Genomic DNA, 22065 nt, shown 5'->3' on the forward strand with positions numbered 1-22065 from the left:
TACATATATATTCATATATTTCAAATGCGAAATAATTTTTTTTCGTTGAAAATTTTAATGACTGTTTTTGTTGTTTTGAGTGAGGCAAAGGTGTTTTGTTTTTTTAATATTCTATTTAAAAATCTAATTGTTATACAATAAAGGTTAAATATTATTTAATGGCACATATACATATAATAGCTAAAATTGCTATACATATGTATACTAACTATATCATTCGAACAGACCTACATATGTTCGTTCATTCGATTGTCATGTGAGGTGATAAACTTGTTTTTGTTGAATGTGTAGATTGTTGTTTGGACCTTATAATCGTAATTGATTATCGGGAATTTTATTGGGGATCTTAGATTATTTCAAGATGGAATTATTGAAAAATGAAATAATAAAATTGGTGTTTTTCCCTATTGAAACTCAACGAAGAAAAAAAAAACAAATTATTGTAAAAAATATAATTAACGTTTATATATCTTCTATTCATTTATACTCTTCATCTTAGCGTACATGATGATAAAAAATAAAGGGAATTATTTTTTGTTTAGTTTTAATGTCTTTAAATGTGGATTGATTATTAATAAGTAATAAAATAAAACAGGAATGTCGTAGATCATTCGGAATGATGTCTAGTTTTAGCGGTAATAAAACAAACAGATCCGAGATGTGGATTTTTCTTTTGTGTTGTGTTTCATATATGGAAGATGATTGTTGTTATCCGTTTACATGTGTCTGGTGTTGCCGAAATTAATGCCAGATTGATTGGCGCCTTTGTTGGAACCGTATTGTAGGGAAATAACATTTTGGCCAGCACGCAATTGTTCTTCGGTGAAATTGCGCACATTTTTGTCTGCTTCCTTGGGACCAATTGAGGGTTTGCCAAAGTTGTGAGCCTGCAAAAATAAATATGCGTTAGGTATATTGAAACAAACATTTCATTGTTCATACAACTCACCTTACGACCCAACGATTGGATGCAAATAACAACTGAGTTGAGATTTTGTCTTTCCCAGAGATCTACACTTTGGAAAGTTTCCTGGGTGGGTACACCAAAGTTTTTGGCACATTCCAAAAAGGCTGCAAAACAGAATATCGAGAATTGGTTATTTGTGAACTGTAAATCAAATGCAAATGGCAAAACATACCTGAGATATTTTCCATGCATTTGAAAGCCATTTTACTTTCGTTGATCTTTTTGATGGAACCGGGCTGTAAGCAATTTGCCAATTTGCACAAGATAACACCATCCTTTAAGACTTCAAAGAAATTATCCATATCACCGGAAGTGTTAATGGGCTCATCGGTAATAACTTTGATCCATTCTAGGCATTCTTGAGCTAATTCTTCGCTGTATTTGGAATTGATCTGTAATTGTAAAGAGAAATAATACATTAGCAATAATGTCGAGGCCAAAGAAATGAGAATATGGAAAAAAATACTTTGGATTTGTAAGACATTTTGTTGAAGTGCAATACTACTGACTGAACTGTTCCAATGCAAATGCAAACTGAGAAAAAAAAAAGAAATCAAAATGTTCAATATTCCTTTCTTTATAGTATTTGCAAAAATTCTCTTATCAACATCTTTTCTTAACAACACAATAACTCTTCAAGATAAGATAAATGCTCTAATTTCGAAAAATGACTATTTTCTATTGTTTATTTTTTGTAACACCTCAAATATATATATGGGGAAAGTGAATTTATTTTATGTTCTTCGATTAAATTGGTTAATAGTCTTGAATATAAAATGTATTATTTATTATATATACCAGAAGATTAATAAAGATTTGAGTTGTATGTGTGTTTTTCTGTTTGTTAAACTTTTAACCCAGTTAACGCCAGAGATTTTTTTCTTCAAAATTATAAATTTAATTTTACAATTTAGTTTTAGCAATAAGCTAGGAGATTATGGAACAAGATTCAAAAATAAAATAAAATCATTTATAGAAATTCACTTAAATAACGGTTGTTTTCTAGAAGTGGTATTGCCATTTTTTTGTGTTCTTTTAAAAGGACAGTGGCTCTAAGTGCGTTAAAAAGATGGCAATATTAAATATGAAGCTTTGCACATATATTGTAATTCCTTTTAGGATGTTTGGTATTGCAAATTGGATATATCGGTCCATGTTTTGGTATATCACCCATAAAAGTTATCCGCAAAATTCGATATTTTGGCAATGGTTTCAATCAAGGTTTCAAATCAAATGACTGTAATTTTATATTTGGGTTTATTGCCGGTTAGGAAATCAAAATTGTGTTCTAATTGATTAGGAAATCTGTTTGCCAAAAATTCATCAATATTGGTCCACATTTCAAGATAGCTACCCTCTATATGGAGGTAATTCCCAAATTTTTGGAACAGTTTTTCAACCGAAATATAATTTGATATTTTGGGATCTAATTGAAAGTCAAATCTTTCTAAAAAATTATAGGTAAAGGTTTTGCTATGGGGAATTTTCGCAATTTTTTTTCACTCTTAAAAATGCCTACATAAAGTTCGACCCGGCCGCAGTTAACGAATTTGTTTTTATACCCTTCACCACACAGTGTTACATGGTGTTATATCTTCGTGCATAACAGGCATAAGGAAATGAGAACCATGGGTCTGGTTCCTTTTGAGAATATGCATAGAATCAGTTTTTGAGTCGATTTATACATCCCCGTCTGTTCGTTTGTAATTGTAAAAAAGTACAGGTCGTATTTATGATCCGATTTGAATTTTTTTGAAATCGGGCCAGATTTAGATATAACTCCCAAATATATTTTCGTCCGAGTTTATGTTAATGTTGCACTAAACTCACAGGGTTTGTCCGATTGAGACAAAATTTTGCATATCGTAATGAAGTAAGTCCTGTGTGTGTTTTTTTTTTTTTTTTGAAATCGGTCCAGATTTAAATATAGCTCCCATATATATTTTCGCCCGATTTTGTGTTAATGGTGCAACAACTCCCAATATTTGGCCGATTGGGACAAACATTTTGCGTAGAGTACTGAAGTAAGTCCATTTTAATGTCCGTGATGTTTTGGTAAAATCGGTTAAGTTTTACATATACCTCCCATACATAATTTTGTTGAATTTCATGCAAATGTTACACCAAAAATCCAAGTCTGGTTGATATGCAATTTTTCATAGATATCAGAATGGTACGTTTATCTTTTTTATTGGTCCAAATATTTAAGTAGATCACAAATTTATTTCGCCCGATTCTATTTCAATGGTCTTCCAAAGATGCTATGCTCTTTTATCTACACATTATCATCTCTTGTATGTACCCAAAGTGGCAAAGGATATCATATAGTCGGCTCCGTCCGACTTTTGATCTTTCCGTGCTGGATAAAACCTAGTTTAGGGTAGATACCACCACCCATGAAGAAAATTATTTATTTAATCATTCGTCACTAACATCTTATCATCTCTAATTTTAATATATTTTTTTTGTAAAATATTGTTAATTGATTAGGAACAAACTTATGACAAATTATTGGGTACTATGAAAAAAAAAATAAATAAAAAAACTAGCAATTAACACTTGTGTAATCCAATTTTATTTGTCAAGAAATAGTGTATTCATAATTTCCTATTACTGAATATGATCTCATATTACCAATGAAACCATGCTTTTTATTGTTGTTGTTGGCAACATATGGCTACTAATGAGTACAATTCAAAAAATAAAATATTTTATACATAGGCAAGAAGGGGGTAAGATGACTTTTGTTGGACTTGTAGCGGTGGCTTATCGGTCGAATAGAAAAAAAAAATTCGGTCTGCATGGAATGGCAAAAAATAATTTGGTTTTGTCTTATCGCGCGAAATGATTAATTTGACTAAATTATATTAGGGTGGGCAAAAAAATAAATAAAAAATAAATTCCAGAAACTTAGGCTATGTATTTTTTTGTGAGCAGTTACAAATTAATAAATTTAAATAAGACATGTACTTTAGAACTTTTTGCACAGTTTACCCACTTTATGAGGATTTATTTAAAAAATATGCAATGGGATTTACAATTGAAACCCACTGGGTTAACTAAATCCAGTACAATGTAAACATACTATAAGGCTTTGTATCATAAATGAATTTAAAAATAAATTGTCTGTTCCCGTACTGCAAGAATCTACTATTTTTTACCAAAAATAAAAAAAAATGCCATCATAAAATATATGTTTCTAGACAGATTTTTGAACGTAAATGTGTTTTCAGAAATATACAAACAAACAAAAATGTTATTGATAAATTTGTAGTTTTCTCAATTTTTATCAAATTATATTAGCAATTTTCATCAGCATTTGCATTTAATTGGGTTGAGGATCACACATAATATTTATTAGGTATATTTATTAATATTAATTAATAATAGTGCAATAATAGACAATAATAGTTTTACTGATTCATATACTTATATATTTTTTTGGTGTTGTCATGAGTCATAGATGCGAAAACCACATTTCACACACAGTAATGAAATCATTGGTTATTTTTTATTTTCAAGTTTCAAAAATGTTAACGTATTTATATCAAAAATACAAAAAACAAATCAAGGTTTCTCCTTATCGCACTTACAAACAACAAAACAAACACGACAATGTGTGTTCCAAAAAAGTTGTGATAAAAATTCATAAATAAAAAAAGTTGTTTAGTTATGGGAAAAAAATATGTTTCGTGTTGACAACAACTGATAAAGGTGTTTGTAATGGAATATTTCTTTCTTTACTTTGTTGGTGTCTTTTGTGTTGTTTTTTTGGTACTTTAATGTAATTAAAAAAAAAAAAAAAAAAAAAAACAAGGTCATATAAGTAGCATGTTCTAAGCAAATTTTTTATTTTATATATTTGAATGAGAATTTTATACATTTATTATAGCCTTCAAGTTCTGTAATTAGAATAAATTTAATTAAATTAGAACTTCTAGAAGAATTCACCAAACCGCAATTGTAATAACACAAATTACAATCATGTCCTAAGCTTTTTTTATACATTGGAATGAGAACTTTACAAATTTAGCATACACTTCAACTTTATTAATTTAATTTATTTTAATTAATTTAAAACTTCTTACACAAAAAATATTGCGTGAATACATTGAGCAAGAACTGTTATTTGGATAATTAATCTAATGGAATGGCAAGTTATCCGCAAGGATAACTATATCATCATCATATGATGATATAGACCAATATATACCCAACTGTAACTATACATCCGAGAGCGTGAATTATCAGAATTCTATGTATATCATTGTATTTTTTTATTTATTATAAATTACATATGCAATTTATTTGTAACCTTCTAAGTGAATAACTTAAAAAAAATGTAATAAATACAATTCGATTTAAATACGGAATGTAAAAAGTATACAAAACAAACAGACACAAAAAAAATTGTACGTGATATGCAAATGTTATTAATCTCAATACAATTAAAAACGAATATTAAAAAGTGAGAATAAAATAAAAGCTGTAGTATTTGTTATCATCTCAAGAAATGTATGTATGTGACCCAATTCAGAAATAATTTTATTGTTGGAATATTTCTCGAAGATGGTGTTTATTTGTATTAAAAAAAATAATAATAATAAAACCTATTTGAAATTAGTTGAGTCAATATCACGTAGTGGCAGTACTTACGTTTGGTATCGAGAAATGACTCGGCTCTTGAAAATCAACACAATAATCAAATTAATTATTAAGTAACAGGGCATTCAAGACCTAAAATCAGATGGAAAATTGGATTGAAGTACCGAAAATTGTTTACGGGGGCTATACCAAAACGGGGGATCCAAAATATCAAATTAGAAGCCAATTGGTTGTAAAATTGGGGGTACTGTTATATAGGTTCTACTCTGAAACTTGAACCAATATTGCTAATTTTGGTAGGGAAATTTTCTACCCAATAGGAATCCAAAATTTAAAATGACAGCCAAAAGTGGACACACATTGACAATTTTCAAATTAGGTTGAAAAAAACATGCACATAATTCTCAAATTGCCGACTATTGTGGTGTACCGTTACATTCAAGGCTATATCAAAACGTGGACGATATGTCACAAATTCAATAACCAAACATAGTAGCAATGTATATGCAAAATAGTAGCAATGTATGTGCAAAATTTCTAAGATTTCAAAACGCAAACAAGTTTAAATCGACATATTATTTATTTTGATCAATAATGGTGTGCTCGATAAATATTTCGAGATGTTGAAAACGGAATGACAAATTTAATATACACTCCACCTTAGTTCTGGAATCGATTTTGGATGTATGACATAGGTTCCCACTTATATATGGTCAGTTCCCTTACTATAAGAATCTACTAGATTTTACTATTTTCTTCGATAACATATGGTCTGTTCCCGTACTGCAAGAATCTACTACTTTTTACTATGATAACGAATTTTCCTTTATGATATCGAAGAAAATAGTAAAATCGAGTAGATCCTTGCAGTACGGGAACAGACCAATAAGGAAAGATTCGTTATCGAAGTAAAAAATAAAAAGATTCTTGCAGTACGGGAACATACCAATACATAAATTAAAATATTATGATGTTACAGACGACCCTATGCCACAAAAGGTTAATCAATATTTTCATAAATTATTTGTATGTCAAAAATTATTTGTATGCATAAAAGCAAAGTAGTAGTCTATGTTAGAAAATTAAATTATGAGTTTTTTGTAATGGACAAAAATAGAAATATACGTGCACACACATACAGACACTCATATGTTTTATACAAAATTTTATCTGTATATGGTGGTATTGATAGTATTTTTTTATAAATACATATTTGGACAATGTTATAATAAACTGCCATTTTTAGTAATCGATTAACTATTTGAATCAGTCAACTTTTTTATTTGTTACTAATCATAAAAAGATGCCAGATGAAGGTTATTATGGCTCGAAATGAATGGGAGGAGTATATGTGTATAGACATGATGTATATGACACGTCATATATTTATGTATGATAGCAAAAAGTAGTTCCTAATGTAAATAAGGATATTTCAAATTATATTAGGGTTTGCGACTAATTTATATTAGTGTAGTATATTGTGTCAGTAAATGGTAATTTATTTAATTGTTTATGGTAATGAATTTATATTTGTCGTTTTTCATTAGATTCTGTTTGTCATACATGAGGGGGAGGGGTGGATTTTGATTAGATTCGAAAAGACAATTGGAAAACATTTTTTTTTTTAATCTCACAAAAATGAAAAATGGTGTGGATCATATATAATTCGGATTATATTGTTTTTTTAATTACTTTGAAAAGGAAAAAGGCCCCCTAACTTTGTACCTGACTTTATCGGTCATTGATGCATAAAGTTTGTAAAGAGTTTTTTTTCCAAATTGTTGCTAGTTTTCTATACTTCTTTTGCAATTTATATTATTTGCTTAATGTCAAACAGAAGACAGAAGAATTAATATTTTATTGACGAATATTTAAATTTTCTTTCACATTGAAATTTTTTTATGAATCATCAACATCATCGATGGATAGAAGAAAAAAGTGAATAAGCAAAAAAACGAAAATGAAGCAGAAGAAGAAATTCGAGTATAAATATTTTGTTTACTGTTTGCATTTCAAACCGAAATTCGAAATCACATTAAAAAAAAACACTCACTTAAATATGATGTCATCGCAAAGTATTTGAAGTCTTAAATAGTTGTTGTTGTTGAAGCTATTGACTTTTTAGTGCCATAAATATGTTTGTTTTTATGTATGTACAACTCACACACATATGGGATTTTGTTTTTTGTTAATATTTTTGTTTAATTTCAAAATTTCGATTTAACGGACAAATATTTCGCTATAAATCAGTCAGTCGACTCAGTCATACATGTACACATCAATGTTGTTTGTGTTTAAGTATTGAGGTTTTGGATTTGTTCATCATAAGTATGCATGTGACTATTTATGGTAATATCAAGATTTGGTAACCACTTTCGTAGCGTTTTATTTTTTAGGACGTTGAATGACCGTTCGCGTTTGTTCCGTTTGTTTTATTAGTTCGCATTAGTAAAAAACCAAGTATGTGTGTAGAGTAATATTATTGTCTTGGGTTTAGTATTTTTAGCATCATCGTTTGTTCTACTGTCAAATAATTTCCATAAAAAACTGAAATCAATTTTTTGGTTTTGATTTGCGTTTAAAGTAAAATTTCTAAAATAATTAGCTTTGAAGATCTAAAAAATCAAATTCAACAATAAAAATAAATGTACACATTTACTATAATAAGACCAAACTAAAATGTGGCAAATTTCGACATTTTATACCCTCCACAATTGGGGGGCATTCAAAATATTTAAAATTTCAATTGCTGCCAGAAGAAACTGAAATAACAACACTCAGGTTGACAAATTTGGCTAAAATACCGAAAATAGTGGGTACACTGGTTGCCAAAACTAAAGTAACTAAAATTGCAAAGATTAATAAATGCCGCATGACTTTCTCAAAATAAATATATCGCCTTTGTTCAGTTTTAAATAGGGCACTTTATTCACTTAAAAAAGCATTAATGCAAAATTCATTACAAAATAAATAATAATTTATGGACAAGAGAATTATCTGAATTTTTGCTTGGACAAAACTAAAGCAACTCCACAGTACAATCATACGAGCTCATTAATTTTTTTACCATTTGGGTTTCTACACCTATTTCGATCATTTTTAAATGGATTTCATTACAATACTGTGCGTCTGGTTTTAAATTTTTACATACTGCAATTACCGTGAAAAAGTCCAACTGTTTTTCTTTTTATGATGGTCGATATATTTACGAGATTTATGAAGTAATGGATCGGAGTGTTTATACAAATGTGTTGGAAAAAGCTATGGTTTCCTTCGCTGAAGAAAATATATAGCGCTTGTTTGGGTGCTTCAGCTTGACAATAACCTCCAAACATACACCAAAACATGTCAAAGTTTGGTTGTGAGAGTCAAAAATCAGGATTTTATAATATCCAAAACAATCATCAGATCGTTATCCTATAGAAAATTCTTTGGAGTGTCATAGATAGCAAAATCAAAACAGTTTCACAAACAAAAATGGTGTTTCACAATTCAGGGTGCAAGGAATAGTATACCCAAGGACAAAATTGAGTATTGATTCAATGTCTCGAAGACGTGCTGCCGTTATGAAAAATAATGTTTATGCTTAATTGTAAGAAAAAATCAAAAAGTTGTTTTATTTTTGACCAAGAAAAAATATGGTCAACTTAGTTTTCCATAGAATATTTTTTTTTTTTCAAAATAATTATTTGCGTTTATTCTTAAAAATTAATAAATTACCTATTTATTTCTGAAAAAACCCAAACGTTAACTATAACTTTATTTTCAAAAATGTTACAGGCCATTTATTCTGTTAGCATTATATAGCAATAGCAGGCCATTTATTTCAGTGGCTTTAGTTTTGACCACCAGCCCGAAACGTGGAACGATATATTTAATTTTCGTTAGGAAGATTTACTGCCTAATAAGAATCGAAAAAATTAGGTATTCGACGACCGGCCTACCTGTGTGAGGTGCATCTTTAACATCAAAAATTCTATCTGTATTGGAAACTGAACTACACATTTCACGATGTAGAAACATCTATCATTAATTCAAAGCTATTCATCCGATACTACAAACATTTGATTCCACGAAAATGTCTCTTTAAAAACAACTTCTATGTAGGCAGGTCAATATTTATATTTTTCCACCAGATATTTATAATTTATTTATGTTGGCAGGGTCATTTGTTATTTTCAATTTTTTGACAATGGACAAATTTTAATTTTATATCTTCAAATAAAAAAAATCAATAAAAAACCCCAAGATATTGTCAAAAAATTGGATTGATTCATTGTTTATTCATTGGGACAAATGATGAGAAAACAACAACTTTCTCTTTGTTTAATGATCATCGGTCGCAAAAGGGGGAAAATAGTAGATGTTAATGAATGAATGACCACAACAACTTCGTTAGCACCACCACCGCCACCATCGACAGACTGAGCGAGCGAACGACCGATACCATTGTTATTAATTGTAAATTTTTATATTGTACCGTTATGCAATTATACAAACCGAAATTTAGGTTATAAGGTTAATATTTCTTTTAGTAAAACACCTTACAATAAAAAAACACAACAAACAACATACGAATTTGTAGTTAAAATTAAAAAAAAAATGTATGGGTCGCTTGCCTTGCACAGCTTGGCATAATTGCTGGTGGCGGTGGCGTTGATGGCTGAGTTGGAGTTTGTGGTGGCAAGAAAAGTCATGCCACCACCAAACATTTGAAAAAGCAATGACCCCAAAGTTTGACATAGACAAAGCCAACAACAACAACCAATGTCTCGATTACCACATTACAGTTGGCACCTCTCGATGAATTTTGATTTTCAATATTTTAACATTTATATGAAACCACAAAGTTGCAGCAGTAGTGTTGGAAAACAAATCGAAATTGAAAAAACTCAAACAAAAAATAATAATTTAATAAATAGCGGGGAAGGAAGGAAACTATTTATGGGAATATACCAAAGAAAAAAAAAGAAACGTTGGAAAAATTTCTAAAAAGAATTTAAGCTGCCTTTTAACACAAGCAAGCAAATCAATTATGGGTCAGCCATTGATAACTGGCAACATGTCTACCATATATGAATACAAATTATGTAGGTGGGCGGTGGTATACGGAAATGTAGACACATACCGACTAATTAGGTGGGTGTATGGGTCAGTGAAAAAAAGAAAATAACAAACACGAATTAACCAAAAACCATTTCAAAAAATTGTGTTATTACGAATTCTTTTCCTCCATTTTGATGGTCAATATCCGTTATTTAAACAACACTTTTACAACAGCATTTCAATGTCACATGGGTGAAAATCATGACAGGGTGAAAATCATGTTCGAACCCTGTATGTAAACAAACCTGCACAACACAGTTATATTACAATTTTAATCGATTGGATTACACCATAATATAAATGTCAAAGAAAAAAACAAGTAAAACGTCATTACTTCTACTGCCAGGACAGAACAAAATACCACACTTCAGACACACAGGTTGGTATATTGGGCTACAATACCAAAAAATGGGTATCGTTGATATTTTTGTAGGACAAAAAATGGGTACCTTTAATAATTTTTGTAGGAACATCTGGCGAACAATGTGAGCCAAAAAATATATATGTATATATCAAAGTGTATTTGGATAAAAAACGTACACACAATCCCAAAAAAAAAAAAAAAGTGAGAGAAGGAGAGCGGAGAGGTGGTTATTTTAATCATGTCAGATTTTTGACAAAGCCACGGATCTGGTTGGGGTCTATTTTAGAGAAGAAGGCTAGATTATTACGGAAGCACACCCACGAGGAATTGAACCTATAAAACGGTGAATTTGATCCTTGGATATACTATTCCCTGCATCCTAAACCTTTGGGAAGATGTTATGTTTGTTTCTGAATTTGATTTTGCTATCTATGATACTCCAAAGATTTTTCCATAGGATGAAGATCTGATAATTGTGTCTGTCATTATAAAACCCAGATTTTTTAATTCTGCAACCAATTTTTTTATATTAGATGGTATATATATATATATATATATATGGTGGTAACAAGTGGTATATTTTTCAGCGGAGGAAACGAAAGGGTTTTCCAAACAATCCGATGCATTACTTCACAAATCTCGCAAAAAGATTGAATTTCATAAAAAAGAAAAATGGCCCAATACCATTATGCTTTCCAGTACCCTTGCAATACTGAAGCTTGAGTCTTTATTATTTTTTTACCTTCTCAGTGTAATTTTTTCGTGTTTGTGCCTTTAATTTCATCCTACAATTTATTTCGTATACGTGAATCTAGCCCAAAGGGCCAAGAGCGACTCAAAAAACAACAAGTATACATGCCAGTGTATATATATATATTATTAAAAATGTAACAGCTAACGAACGGTTAGTCACGTTCAATTTGGATAGTATATGGAAGAGAATACGGAATTTTTTGTTTGATAAAAAAAAAACACATAGTAAATTGTTTCTTTTTATAAATAATGAAAACATCATTTACTATTTCGATTTTAGAACGCTATTCACATGACTTTCTATTGCCTTAATATTAATAATAATACAAATAACAGACTAAAAATGGTTCTTTAATTTTTTTTAGAGTGATCTTTGTTATCTATGTAAATTTGGATAATATAGATCACATACCTTTTGGTGTTATTTATATTAACATAACAAAATAAAATGCTTTACATTCTTGACTAACAAACATTAATCAAAAGTTATTTTTTGATATTAAAAAAAAACGCCTTAAAAAAATTCCAATCCATACAAACGAATCAGCTATACCGTTCATCATAAGAATGATTTTCAAAATTAACACATTTTCTTTCATATTTTTTTATTCATAATTAAGATCAAATTATGCTAATCCCAACCTGAGGCCAACAAAAAATATATACCGTATAATTTAGCAATTTATATGGGAAAAGTGTTAGAAAAGAAATTCTTAAACTGATTGTCATCACAGTCTGCCAGATTTTGATGTCTATTCCAATTAAAATAATCATCATAAAATTATGTGTGTTAGTTATTTTCGGTTATACAAACAGACATACATATGTATGTATTGGACGGATACTTCATCTTCCAAACGTAAATGTAAAAAAAAAAAACTATAAAATTTATTCGTATCCACAATGAATTTGAATAAAAATGAATAAAAAAACAAACAAATAACCTTTACAAAAACAATATCTGTATGTACGGGCAATATTTATTTTATTTATTATTCTATGTATTGGTGTGAATATATATAGTAAATAAAACAATAATGAATCGAAAATAGCTTGGAAACTAACACAACATGTATGAAGAAAGTGATATCTGTTTGACAAATCAATTATCAGCCTTATTCTGGACATTAATTCACCGTGAATTTTTTCCCTCTTCACTTTAAAGGTATTCTGAACCAGAACTTACAGCGAATTTGTTGGCACTTCCTCTTTCCCCTTATTCTGAATAAAGTTCGAAAGCGAAAATATTGCAGGCATCCCTAAAAGTTGATATTTTTGGTAGGGTTCTACACAATGATAACCCAAAATACCAAATTATGTATCCCCGTTCCGAGAAATTCGAATTTGTATGGGTACCCCGTTAAAGGGAGTATATACAAATACAAACAGCCTAAAAGTAATATTTCAAAGTTCTAGAAGTAAAATTTCAAAGTTCTATCTTAAATATAGCGAGCTCTATCGTAATTTCAACAGACGAACGGGGGGCATGGCTAAATTGCATTTCTGCATATATTCCTCCCCACCCATCCAAATTTGCTTCATTAATATTAAAAAAATTGAGAACCTCTTCCATTAACTTCACATAAATCAGACGTGAAACCCTTCTGTAAATTGACACTTAAAAGCATACCCCCAAGTATTCCATAATTATAAAAATTCTATTTCAATTAAAAAAACCTCTTGTAATTGCTTACGACACCAATGTGATCTTCTATAAATCAAATCCAAAAATAATTATAAAAAGTAAACGCAACAACATTCGGCATCCCTAATATTAAGTGTATAATAAATTATACGCCAGACCCTGTGCCTTAATTCACATAGAAACAACAATCACACACCAATAAATAGTGGTAGTTTGGTGCTCATGATGATGATGACTGACAACTCAAAACCAATCCCCAAACATTACCCAGTCAGCCAGACTTAGATGAATGGCTAGGCTACACACACAAGTACATAATTGAAGATCTAGCTAGTGGTGTACGCGGGCCGGTGGTACACATTCGGCGCCCATTGATGTGATCTTTGAACACAACCACTTTATATACTCAAGCGCGCACACACATTGCAAGTTATTAATAAAAACAACAACAACAAGAATAAAAACATTAGTATGCCTCTCATAGATGAATATTGTATAAAGTGAGTCACAGTGGATAATGTTAGACAATAGAAAATTAAAAGATGTATCGTTGTTTCTGGAAGCGATCTTGACTCTAAGAGCGAACTCCCTTCGTGTAAATAAGTTGAAATTGGAAAAGAAATTTGTACATGAAGAAAACTTGGAATATGCCAAAAATAATTCAAAAATATAGATTCTTCCCATAAATCAAGCGAAACTATCTCATGGATTCGACCTACATCATCATCAATGTAGAATGTAATATTTAGAATTGTTAGCAATTCCTCATTTAAACAAAAACATCCTCAAAATTGCAATGTCATATGGTCTGTTCCCGTACTGCAAGAATCTACTACATTTTACTACGATAACAGGCAAATTTGGTTTTTCCATAATTTTTAAAAAATTTTTCTTGAGAGACAGATCCTCATCCAAAATGTCTGTATTTCGCCTCCAAAATGCACCAAACTCGACATAAATATTCCTTATTACCTTCATACATTCCTTGGCAATACTTGGTTCAGCTTGCATCGTTATCAATATGATTTCCAATGGCATTTTATTGGTTGTTTTCCAGTTAAAAGTGTGCTAACTATAATTTAAAATATTGTAAATCGTCATAGAATAAGTATTGTGTAAATATTTTTCATAAAAATAGTTATTACTTATGTTTTTGTAGTGAACTCCCTTTAAATTTATTAGCGAAAAAAATCGCACAAAATTTCATCTCATTCTCCTACTCCCTGTAATTCAGAATACCTAATTTTTCCCCGAAGCGGATTTTTTCGCTTTCGAACTTCATTCATAATAAGGCGAAAGCGAGAATGCGAAAAAATTCACAGGAAAATGTTGTTCAGAATAAGCCGAAGGGGAAGAGCGAGTAATTTCACACGGAATTGACATCCAGAATAAGGCTGAATATTTAAAAATTTCGGTAGGATGATTTGCAACACAATGAAAATCAAAAATATCAAATGAAAGTCAAAATTCGGTTTAAAATCGTGACCAAACTACCGAATTGAAGGATAAATGCTAAATTACACTTAATTTGGTTGAAAAAAAAACGTACCCATCTCTATGAAATTTGGAAGGTATAGATAATGGTGGACCAATACCAAAAAAATCCACAAAATACCTAATACTCCCGAAAATATCGCATATTTGGGATATAATATTATATAATAGTTTAGCCTAAAATGTGGATCAATATTGATTTTTTTGAGTTGGAAGATTTGATATCCAATTAGAATTCAATGTCAAATGACAGTCAATTTTGGTTGAAAAAGCGTACCCATCTCTACGAAATTTGGGAGGTATGGGTGGACCAATACTTAAACTCCCCAAAATACCTAATATTTGTGGATACCGTTATATGAGGGACTAGACTAAAACCTCGAAATACAGATACATAAAATTTTCAATACCAAACATCCTAAGAAAGCTTTATCTTAAAAATTGCCAGCTCTAATGCTGATTTCAACAGGAATAAACACCTCGAAATATCAGAAGATTCAATGAGAGAATCTTCTGATATTTCCACTTTATGGAGTAGGGAATAACAAGAAGACAACTTGCATTTGACATGTCATTAGTAAGAATTTATTTATTTTTTGACGACACTTTTACAAACACACAGACAGATAAGAGAGCTGATATCTAAATATTATAGTATATGAACTTGTTGTACACATACTATACTTGAAAAATATATACCTTATATGGTGAAAAGAAAACACACAGTCACACATACAGATAGCAGTAATGGAAAACATCAAACAATAACAATAAAGCAAATAACTTTTTCTGTTTTTGTTTTGTTTTTGAGAACGATCTAGACAGGAATGGTAAAGAGACACACATTTTATCAGAAGGTGTGTGGTGTTTCCATGTGTATACGACGTTCTATGTGAAATTTGATCGTTTTTGGCTGTGTGTGTATGTATGTCTACAAATGGGACGGACTGTAGAATTAGGAAATACACATAAAAACACAGACCAAAGTAGAAGACAGTTAAATTTTGAAAAAGTCATATTATTATCTATATTTGTTTGTTTTTTTTTTTTTGTTGAAGTTATTGGAAGTGATAGATCGTCTTTATAGGAAAGAATGAAATGGAAGTCGATATAATGGAATTCCACACATGTTCTGTAACTAATTGCTTGGTTCCAGAAGTCAACTATTTGTTCTTTTGTTCACAAATTTGAAATCTTTTGCCAATCTTGGGGAATATGATTCATTTTACCTGCCTCTATTTATGTTACCGAATATCGGTTACAAATTTTGAAAAATTTTAAATTTTCGCAAAGTTTTTAAAATGCTATTATTAATGCATTAGAAAATTCCAGATATCTTATCATCTACCTAAACAAATGACAACACATAGTACAAGGCGGCGATTGATAATGCAGTCAGTATACCACCACTTATCCCCCCGTTGTCGTTTTACAACAGTGTCGTCATTTCGCAAGCAAAACAAACAATGAACAAACAACCATAATAATATGATGACATCATAGGAGGAATCCGTACTACATATATCTCGCCATATACACAACAACAAAATTTCTCTGTCATTGCAAAGAAAACAAAGTCTTAAAAAAAATAAGTACAAAGCGCACATTCCAACCTTCATTATCTCGGCTATTGCCAACCAACCACCCTAAGAAATAATAATAAAAAAGGGGAGACGAAATTATTTTAACACATAAAACATTTTACATTTGGGTTGAGTATTGAGTCAACAATGTCTATTTGCAATCCTATATTTTGTCATATACAAATGTGTGTATGTCCATTAATTGAAAACGAAGTATAGTTTTACTGTTAGCAGATGATATGGCGGGAATTCGTAAGAATTTAAAAAAAAAATCTAGGCCTGTCGTATTTGGAATAAAATACCCTGATCAAAACATATTGGGATAATTCTACATTTGTTAACTCAGTTCTAAGAAGCATTTCGGTTTTTATCAAGATAGAATTTTATTTATTTATTCATTCAGTAATAATAAAACCTTGACGGCCAATACTATATTACAAGTTCAATATCGAGCTAAGGTAGCTTTTACATACGGAAGGGCAAGAACATATTTGTCGAACGTATTCTGCGCAGAATACCCCAAACATTAGCAGCAACGACATCAATATGAAATTCAAATGTTAACCTAGTGTCTAATATAACAGAATCCAAATTCTTTAACTCAGATGATAACGCCAAAGATTTGTTCTTTAATATCTTAAATTTAATTTATGAACTTATATTATTAATACGTGTTTGGTGTACTTTTAATACGTGTTTGGTGTACTTTTAAAAACATTTTTAATCCAAATATCTTTTAAATAATATCCCCATGCTTCGAGTAAAATGATGACATCGTCTTTATTGCCAAATATTTCATTACTAATAAAATATTAATCCTCAGTTATAGATAGTTGTTGGTGTTTTTGTCATCGAAATTACAAAATGGTATCAAAATAGCTTCTGAGTATCTATTGCAAAGAAAAATGTGGCACATAAAATGCGATTTCTACCTTCAAAGAAAATAAAACAAATACCAGGATAAAAAATTCGCAATCCACTTTAGTATGTGTTCACGTACGTAAAAACTGTCACAAAGATTTTCAACTTTAAAAAGAAAAATAATCGGAAAAATATTATTTATATAGATATATAGATTAAACAATGACCTTCAAAATAGTAAAAGTATCTTCATCCTCGCCAGGGATTGCACCCTTTCTCATCATCGTGGAAGACTCACCTTAATTTTGAGGAGTCACTAGGATAACCATTGTGTTAATCACTGTGGTATCCATAGCGTTTTCCTCTTCCGTCAAGGGTGAGTCATCCCAGAGTTGAGTCGGGATACTCAACTCGGACTAAGTCGGAAGGAGCCGGTTTGCTCTCTAAGGTCTCCAAATTTGAGTGATAGGGTTTGAAGTAACAGAAGAGTGGTGCGGTACATTGTCGTCGGTCGTCATCATTAGTGGAGTTTGATTGGGATGATCTGACCTTGTAGAATTCGAATGTGCCAAGGCAGCCACACCAACCAACATCAGTCGGCTCCATAGAAAATTCTTGGATTGAGGACATGAGTTCAGTCATGGCATAGTATTTTACCATGGTAAGGACTCGCCAAGTAAGCGTTAGAAAAACTTGCCGAGTCGCCCAGGTAACAACAAGGCTCCATTCGAATACAGTCGGGACCCTGACTGCGAAACGTAAACACTAATGGGCGCGATGTCGGCTAACACCCCAGTGTTGAGGAAGCCACCTAGATAGGAAGTGACCTGAGACCCCTCTTTTCAACCTAACCTAATACAGTGGTTCCAAATGCATTTTTGAGGCTGATATCTCAGGTAGTTTCGACTTCCACAAGAAAAAAATATATATCGTTGTAATCATGTCCTCTATTGTTGCTTATAGTACTAAAAATAAATTCTCCAAACTTTGCTTCAAAATTATTCCCATATTGTCATTAAATTTTAATTAAGTGGGTAATTGTTAAGGTCCATTTATCAGGAAGTGAATATTATTTTGTGAAAATTATGTTGTTGTAATTATGACCTATATTATTCTATGTTATACCAAATGATCTAACAAGGTTTGAAGCGTTCCGAGAACTATTTCGATTTGTTGCAAAAGGAATAAAAAAATGTAATATACACACACTCTACCTAATGTGTAGAGTATCGTAAACACCTGAAAGTGTGTGGGTGTGTGTGTGTGGGACCAAAGAAATATATTTCCGGTCACGATTTTTATTAACTTCAATACAATTTGCCTTACTATTTTCGTTTCTAAAAATTTCAACTCGATAATTCAATAAAATACCCACAAAAATTCAAAATTCTTTTATTGAAATCTCTAAATATCGCCCCGTACACTGACACATAAAAGTAACGTACCTCCCTCCCCTACCTGTAATTGTATCCAATAGACAAATGTGTTGAAATATTCAATCTGCTATTTTGTGTTCTCCGTTTTGTTTATACAATGCAAGTGTAAAAATTTGTTAAGTATTTAATCCTCGTAGCTGCATTAAATTACGTGGCCAAATGGCCTTTTGAAAGAAGCCGTTTAACAAGCCAACACAACCACAATAAGCAGAAAACCAAACGAAACGAAATGAAACAAAAAATACCAACAGTGTCACCCACCAACGAATGGTATCTTCTTTGGAAATAAAAATGTTTACTTAGCAAGCAAAAAAAAAAAAACAAGAAAATCTAAAATAAAATATTAAAACAAAACAACAAAAGTTACAAAATAACCTTGGTTAACGAAATAAAAAAATCGTTGAGAAATTGCTTTATACCGTAAAGATTTTTTTTATCAATGAAACATTTGTATTGTAAGTCAAAAGAAGATTTGACGTCATAATTTTACACACACATTCACATTTCTATTATTTATACAATGACGACCAACTGTTGCTCTACCACTCCTGTTTAACCAACAACAGAAACAACAACACCACATCTTCATCGTCGTTATTTTCAATTAAATATCGGCATTTCATAACAAAATGTTGTGTAGTGACTAAAAGAGGACTGTATTGTTGTTGTAGTACTTGTTCAATTTTGTATGTTTTTTTTGTTTTTGCCGCCATTCTCAATTGGAATTTATTTCTGGTTTTACTACTTCATACAAATATCAAAATACATACACCAATTTTTTTCGTTAACATATTGTTCTTGTTTTTGTCTTCTTTCCATCCTTTGGTGTGTGTCACCCAAACAACTTACCTTGCGTTGAGCTTCAGCTGCAAAGCCTGACTTTGGTGCACGATTGACAGACATGGTGTTTTTTTTTTTGTATTTGTTTAAAGAATGTAGTTATGTGAATTTATTTTAAATACTGCTTTAAAGCTTAAACGCTTTTTTACGATTTTGCAATTTTTTGAATTGATATTAATAAAAATGCGCTTAATAATAATTGCAAATTTGTTGTTTTCTATCACAGTGTTGCACAGTTCTTGTATTTGTGTAATTTGTTTTTTTTTCTACGTTTCTACTCCGTTTCTTTACGCACGTTGTGATCGTTGGAACGCTCAAATGTGAATGCTTAACCAGCAGTTGAATTTGAGAACTTAATAATTAAGCTGTTGAATGGTGTAATTTCTGCACAGTAGGGGTACTTAGGTCGACTTTGAATAATGCATTGATATCGATAATACAAACTTTCTTATCCTAAGTTCGTGTAAGAAGTAATCGTTATCGGATATTTTGATTGAAAGTCCCACGTACTGTGTATCGTCGTAGTAAAAAGTGGTAAATTCTTGCAGTACGGGAATATACCAATCAAATACAGCTGTGTTCATTAAAATAGTAGTGCCGTTGGGTTGTAAGTACTAAACTGTAATATTGTGTAGAAACACGTATTTTTATACCCTTCACCACACTTACCTGGAGTCATCTCATTTCTGGACGTAGACATCTTTGGAATATAACCTGGCATTTTTAATCCTGTGGATTGTCATTTTCTTTTGTCTCGCGGAGGGAGATTTTTTTCATAACACACTAATTAAATTGCGCAAGTACATTTTTTCTATTAATCCCAATTTAGATTAGGCAAGTTTACTTGCGGCAAGTCTTTGTTTGTACGAGAGAGGTGCAAAGCTCGCAACGGCGCGAATATAGTTGATAAGGTCCTTGCATCGCTGTTCTGGTATCTGGATCCATGTTTCTTGAGCTACATCCAGCTTTTGTTGTTGGTTTAGCGTTGGCTTCACATTGTTTTACATCTGCCACCAAATTTTCAATCGGATTAAGATCCGGTGACTGCGCAGGCCGTGGCATTACGTCAATCCTTTTGGAATCAATTCAGTCCTTTGCTGGTGTGTTTAGGATCATTATTCTGTTGAAATGTCCATTTAATGAGCATTTCCTAAATGGCTTATGGTAGCATACTGTTTTTTAGGTTATTAACAACCAGTGGTCTATCCATTGTACTATTAAGCACATGGATTGGTCCAGGCCCAGACCATTATACTCAACCCTTCATGCTTTTCAATTTTGTCTGTGTATTGAAGATGGTATTCCGTGTTTGGGGGGAATTCGAACATACTGTCTTGAGCCTGTTCCGCCATATACGATATTCTGTCATTAATATGTTACGCCTCTTTTCTACTGGCAAGCCTTTATGAGATTTTGCAAAACTCAAATTAGCGTTGCCATGCTTACTTGTCAAAAGGAGGACCTTTCCATTAATTCTGGAGGACCTTTCCATTAATTCGATCAATCTCCGGCGTACAGTCACATCACTGATTTGTAGATTTAAATTAGTTATTTTATAGATATTTTTAGAGGTGTAGAATTCCTCCTCGCACAAATGTTTTTAATATGCGTCCATGTTTGAATTACATAGTACCCAACAAAAAGGTAAAGATTTGTCTGTTTACATAACCGACTGGTGCGCGGTAATTCTTGAAGGGATCAACCGATTTCATTCAAACTTTGTACATCGTAATATTTCTTTCAAACTTAGTTCAAATTCGAAGATGGCGGAATAATGGTCCATTCCTTCTTTTACCTGCCCAATGGTCAAAATTTGATTATACTTATAGCAATAAAGTTGTCACTACGATAAAAATTTCCCTATATGATATCGAAAAAGTAGTAAAAATTAATAGATTCTTACAGTTCAGGAACACACCAAAATTAATAATTCATATAATTCCCATTATGGACTACTTTCAAAAATTCTTGTTCTTTCGGGAAAAATTGTGTCACAAAAACATTTTTTGGAATTTAATGCATTAACTTAACTACCCTGTCGATTGCAAACACAGGGTAACATGGCGTTTACAAAGGAAATTTCTATGTTGACCATATCAAAGACTTCAACCGTGCTTTACAACACTATATTTGTTACTCGTTGGGTAATTGTCTTGAATTTTTACTGATTTCGCCCAAATAAAATAATTGATACGAGGAGCGAATATCGATTCGGACAATTACCTTGTGGCAGCCAATGTTCGCACCCGTCTTAATATAGCAGCATAGTTGCGATCTAATGTAAAATGGAAACTCGACGCCAAAAAGCTGCAGAGGCCTACTCCGCTCAACTTACCCACCTGATTGACGAAAACACTTCTTGTACCGATTATAATATAGAAGCACAATGGCAAAGAATTGTCCACTCCCTA

The 22065-nt window shown here is 31.3% G+C and overlaps 1 protein-coding gene across 3 annotated transcripts in view; it reads right to left on the reverse strand.

Moving 5' to 3' along the window:
- Positions 1-697: 697 nt before the first annotated feature.
- Positions 698-22065, reverse strand: part of LOC133323912 (myophilin) — a 126702-nt gene continuing 105334 nt past the window's right edge. Inside the window, exons 2-5 of one of the 3 annotated variants that reach the window (XM_061532817.1) lie at positions 1434-1449; positions 1140-1359; positions 950-1071; positions 698-887 (exon numbers count right to left, since the gene is read on the reverse strand). In XM_061532817.1, the coding sequence (XP_061388801.1) occupies positions 717-887; positions 950-1071; positions 1140-1359; positions 1434-1449 (529 nt within the window). In that variant the 3' untranslated portion in view covers positions 698-716. Of the gene's footprint in view, positions 888-949; positions 1072-1139; positions 1360-1433; positions 1465-19663; positions 19744-22065 lie in introns of those variants that run through there. The other 2 variants (XM_061532815.1, XM_061532816.1) reach the window with 2 other exon arrangements.

Source organism: Musca vetustissima, unplaced genomic scaffold, assembly GCF_032173495.1.
Source record: "Musca vetustissima isolate MV318-11 ecotype Yass unplaced genomic scaffold, APGP_CSIRO_Mvet_v1 utg24669, whole genome shotgun sequence".
NCBI lineage: Eukaryota > Metazoa > Arthropoda > Insecta > Diptera > Muscidae > Musca > Musca vetustissima.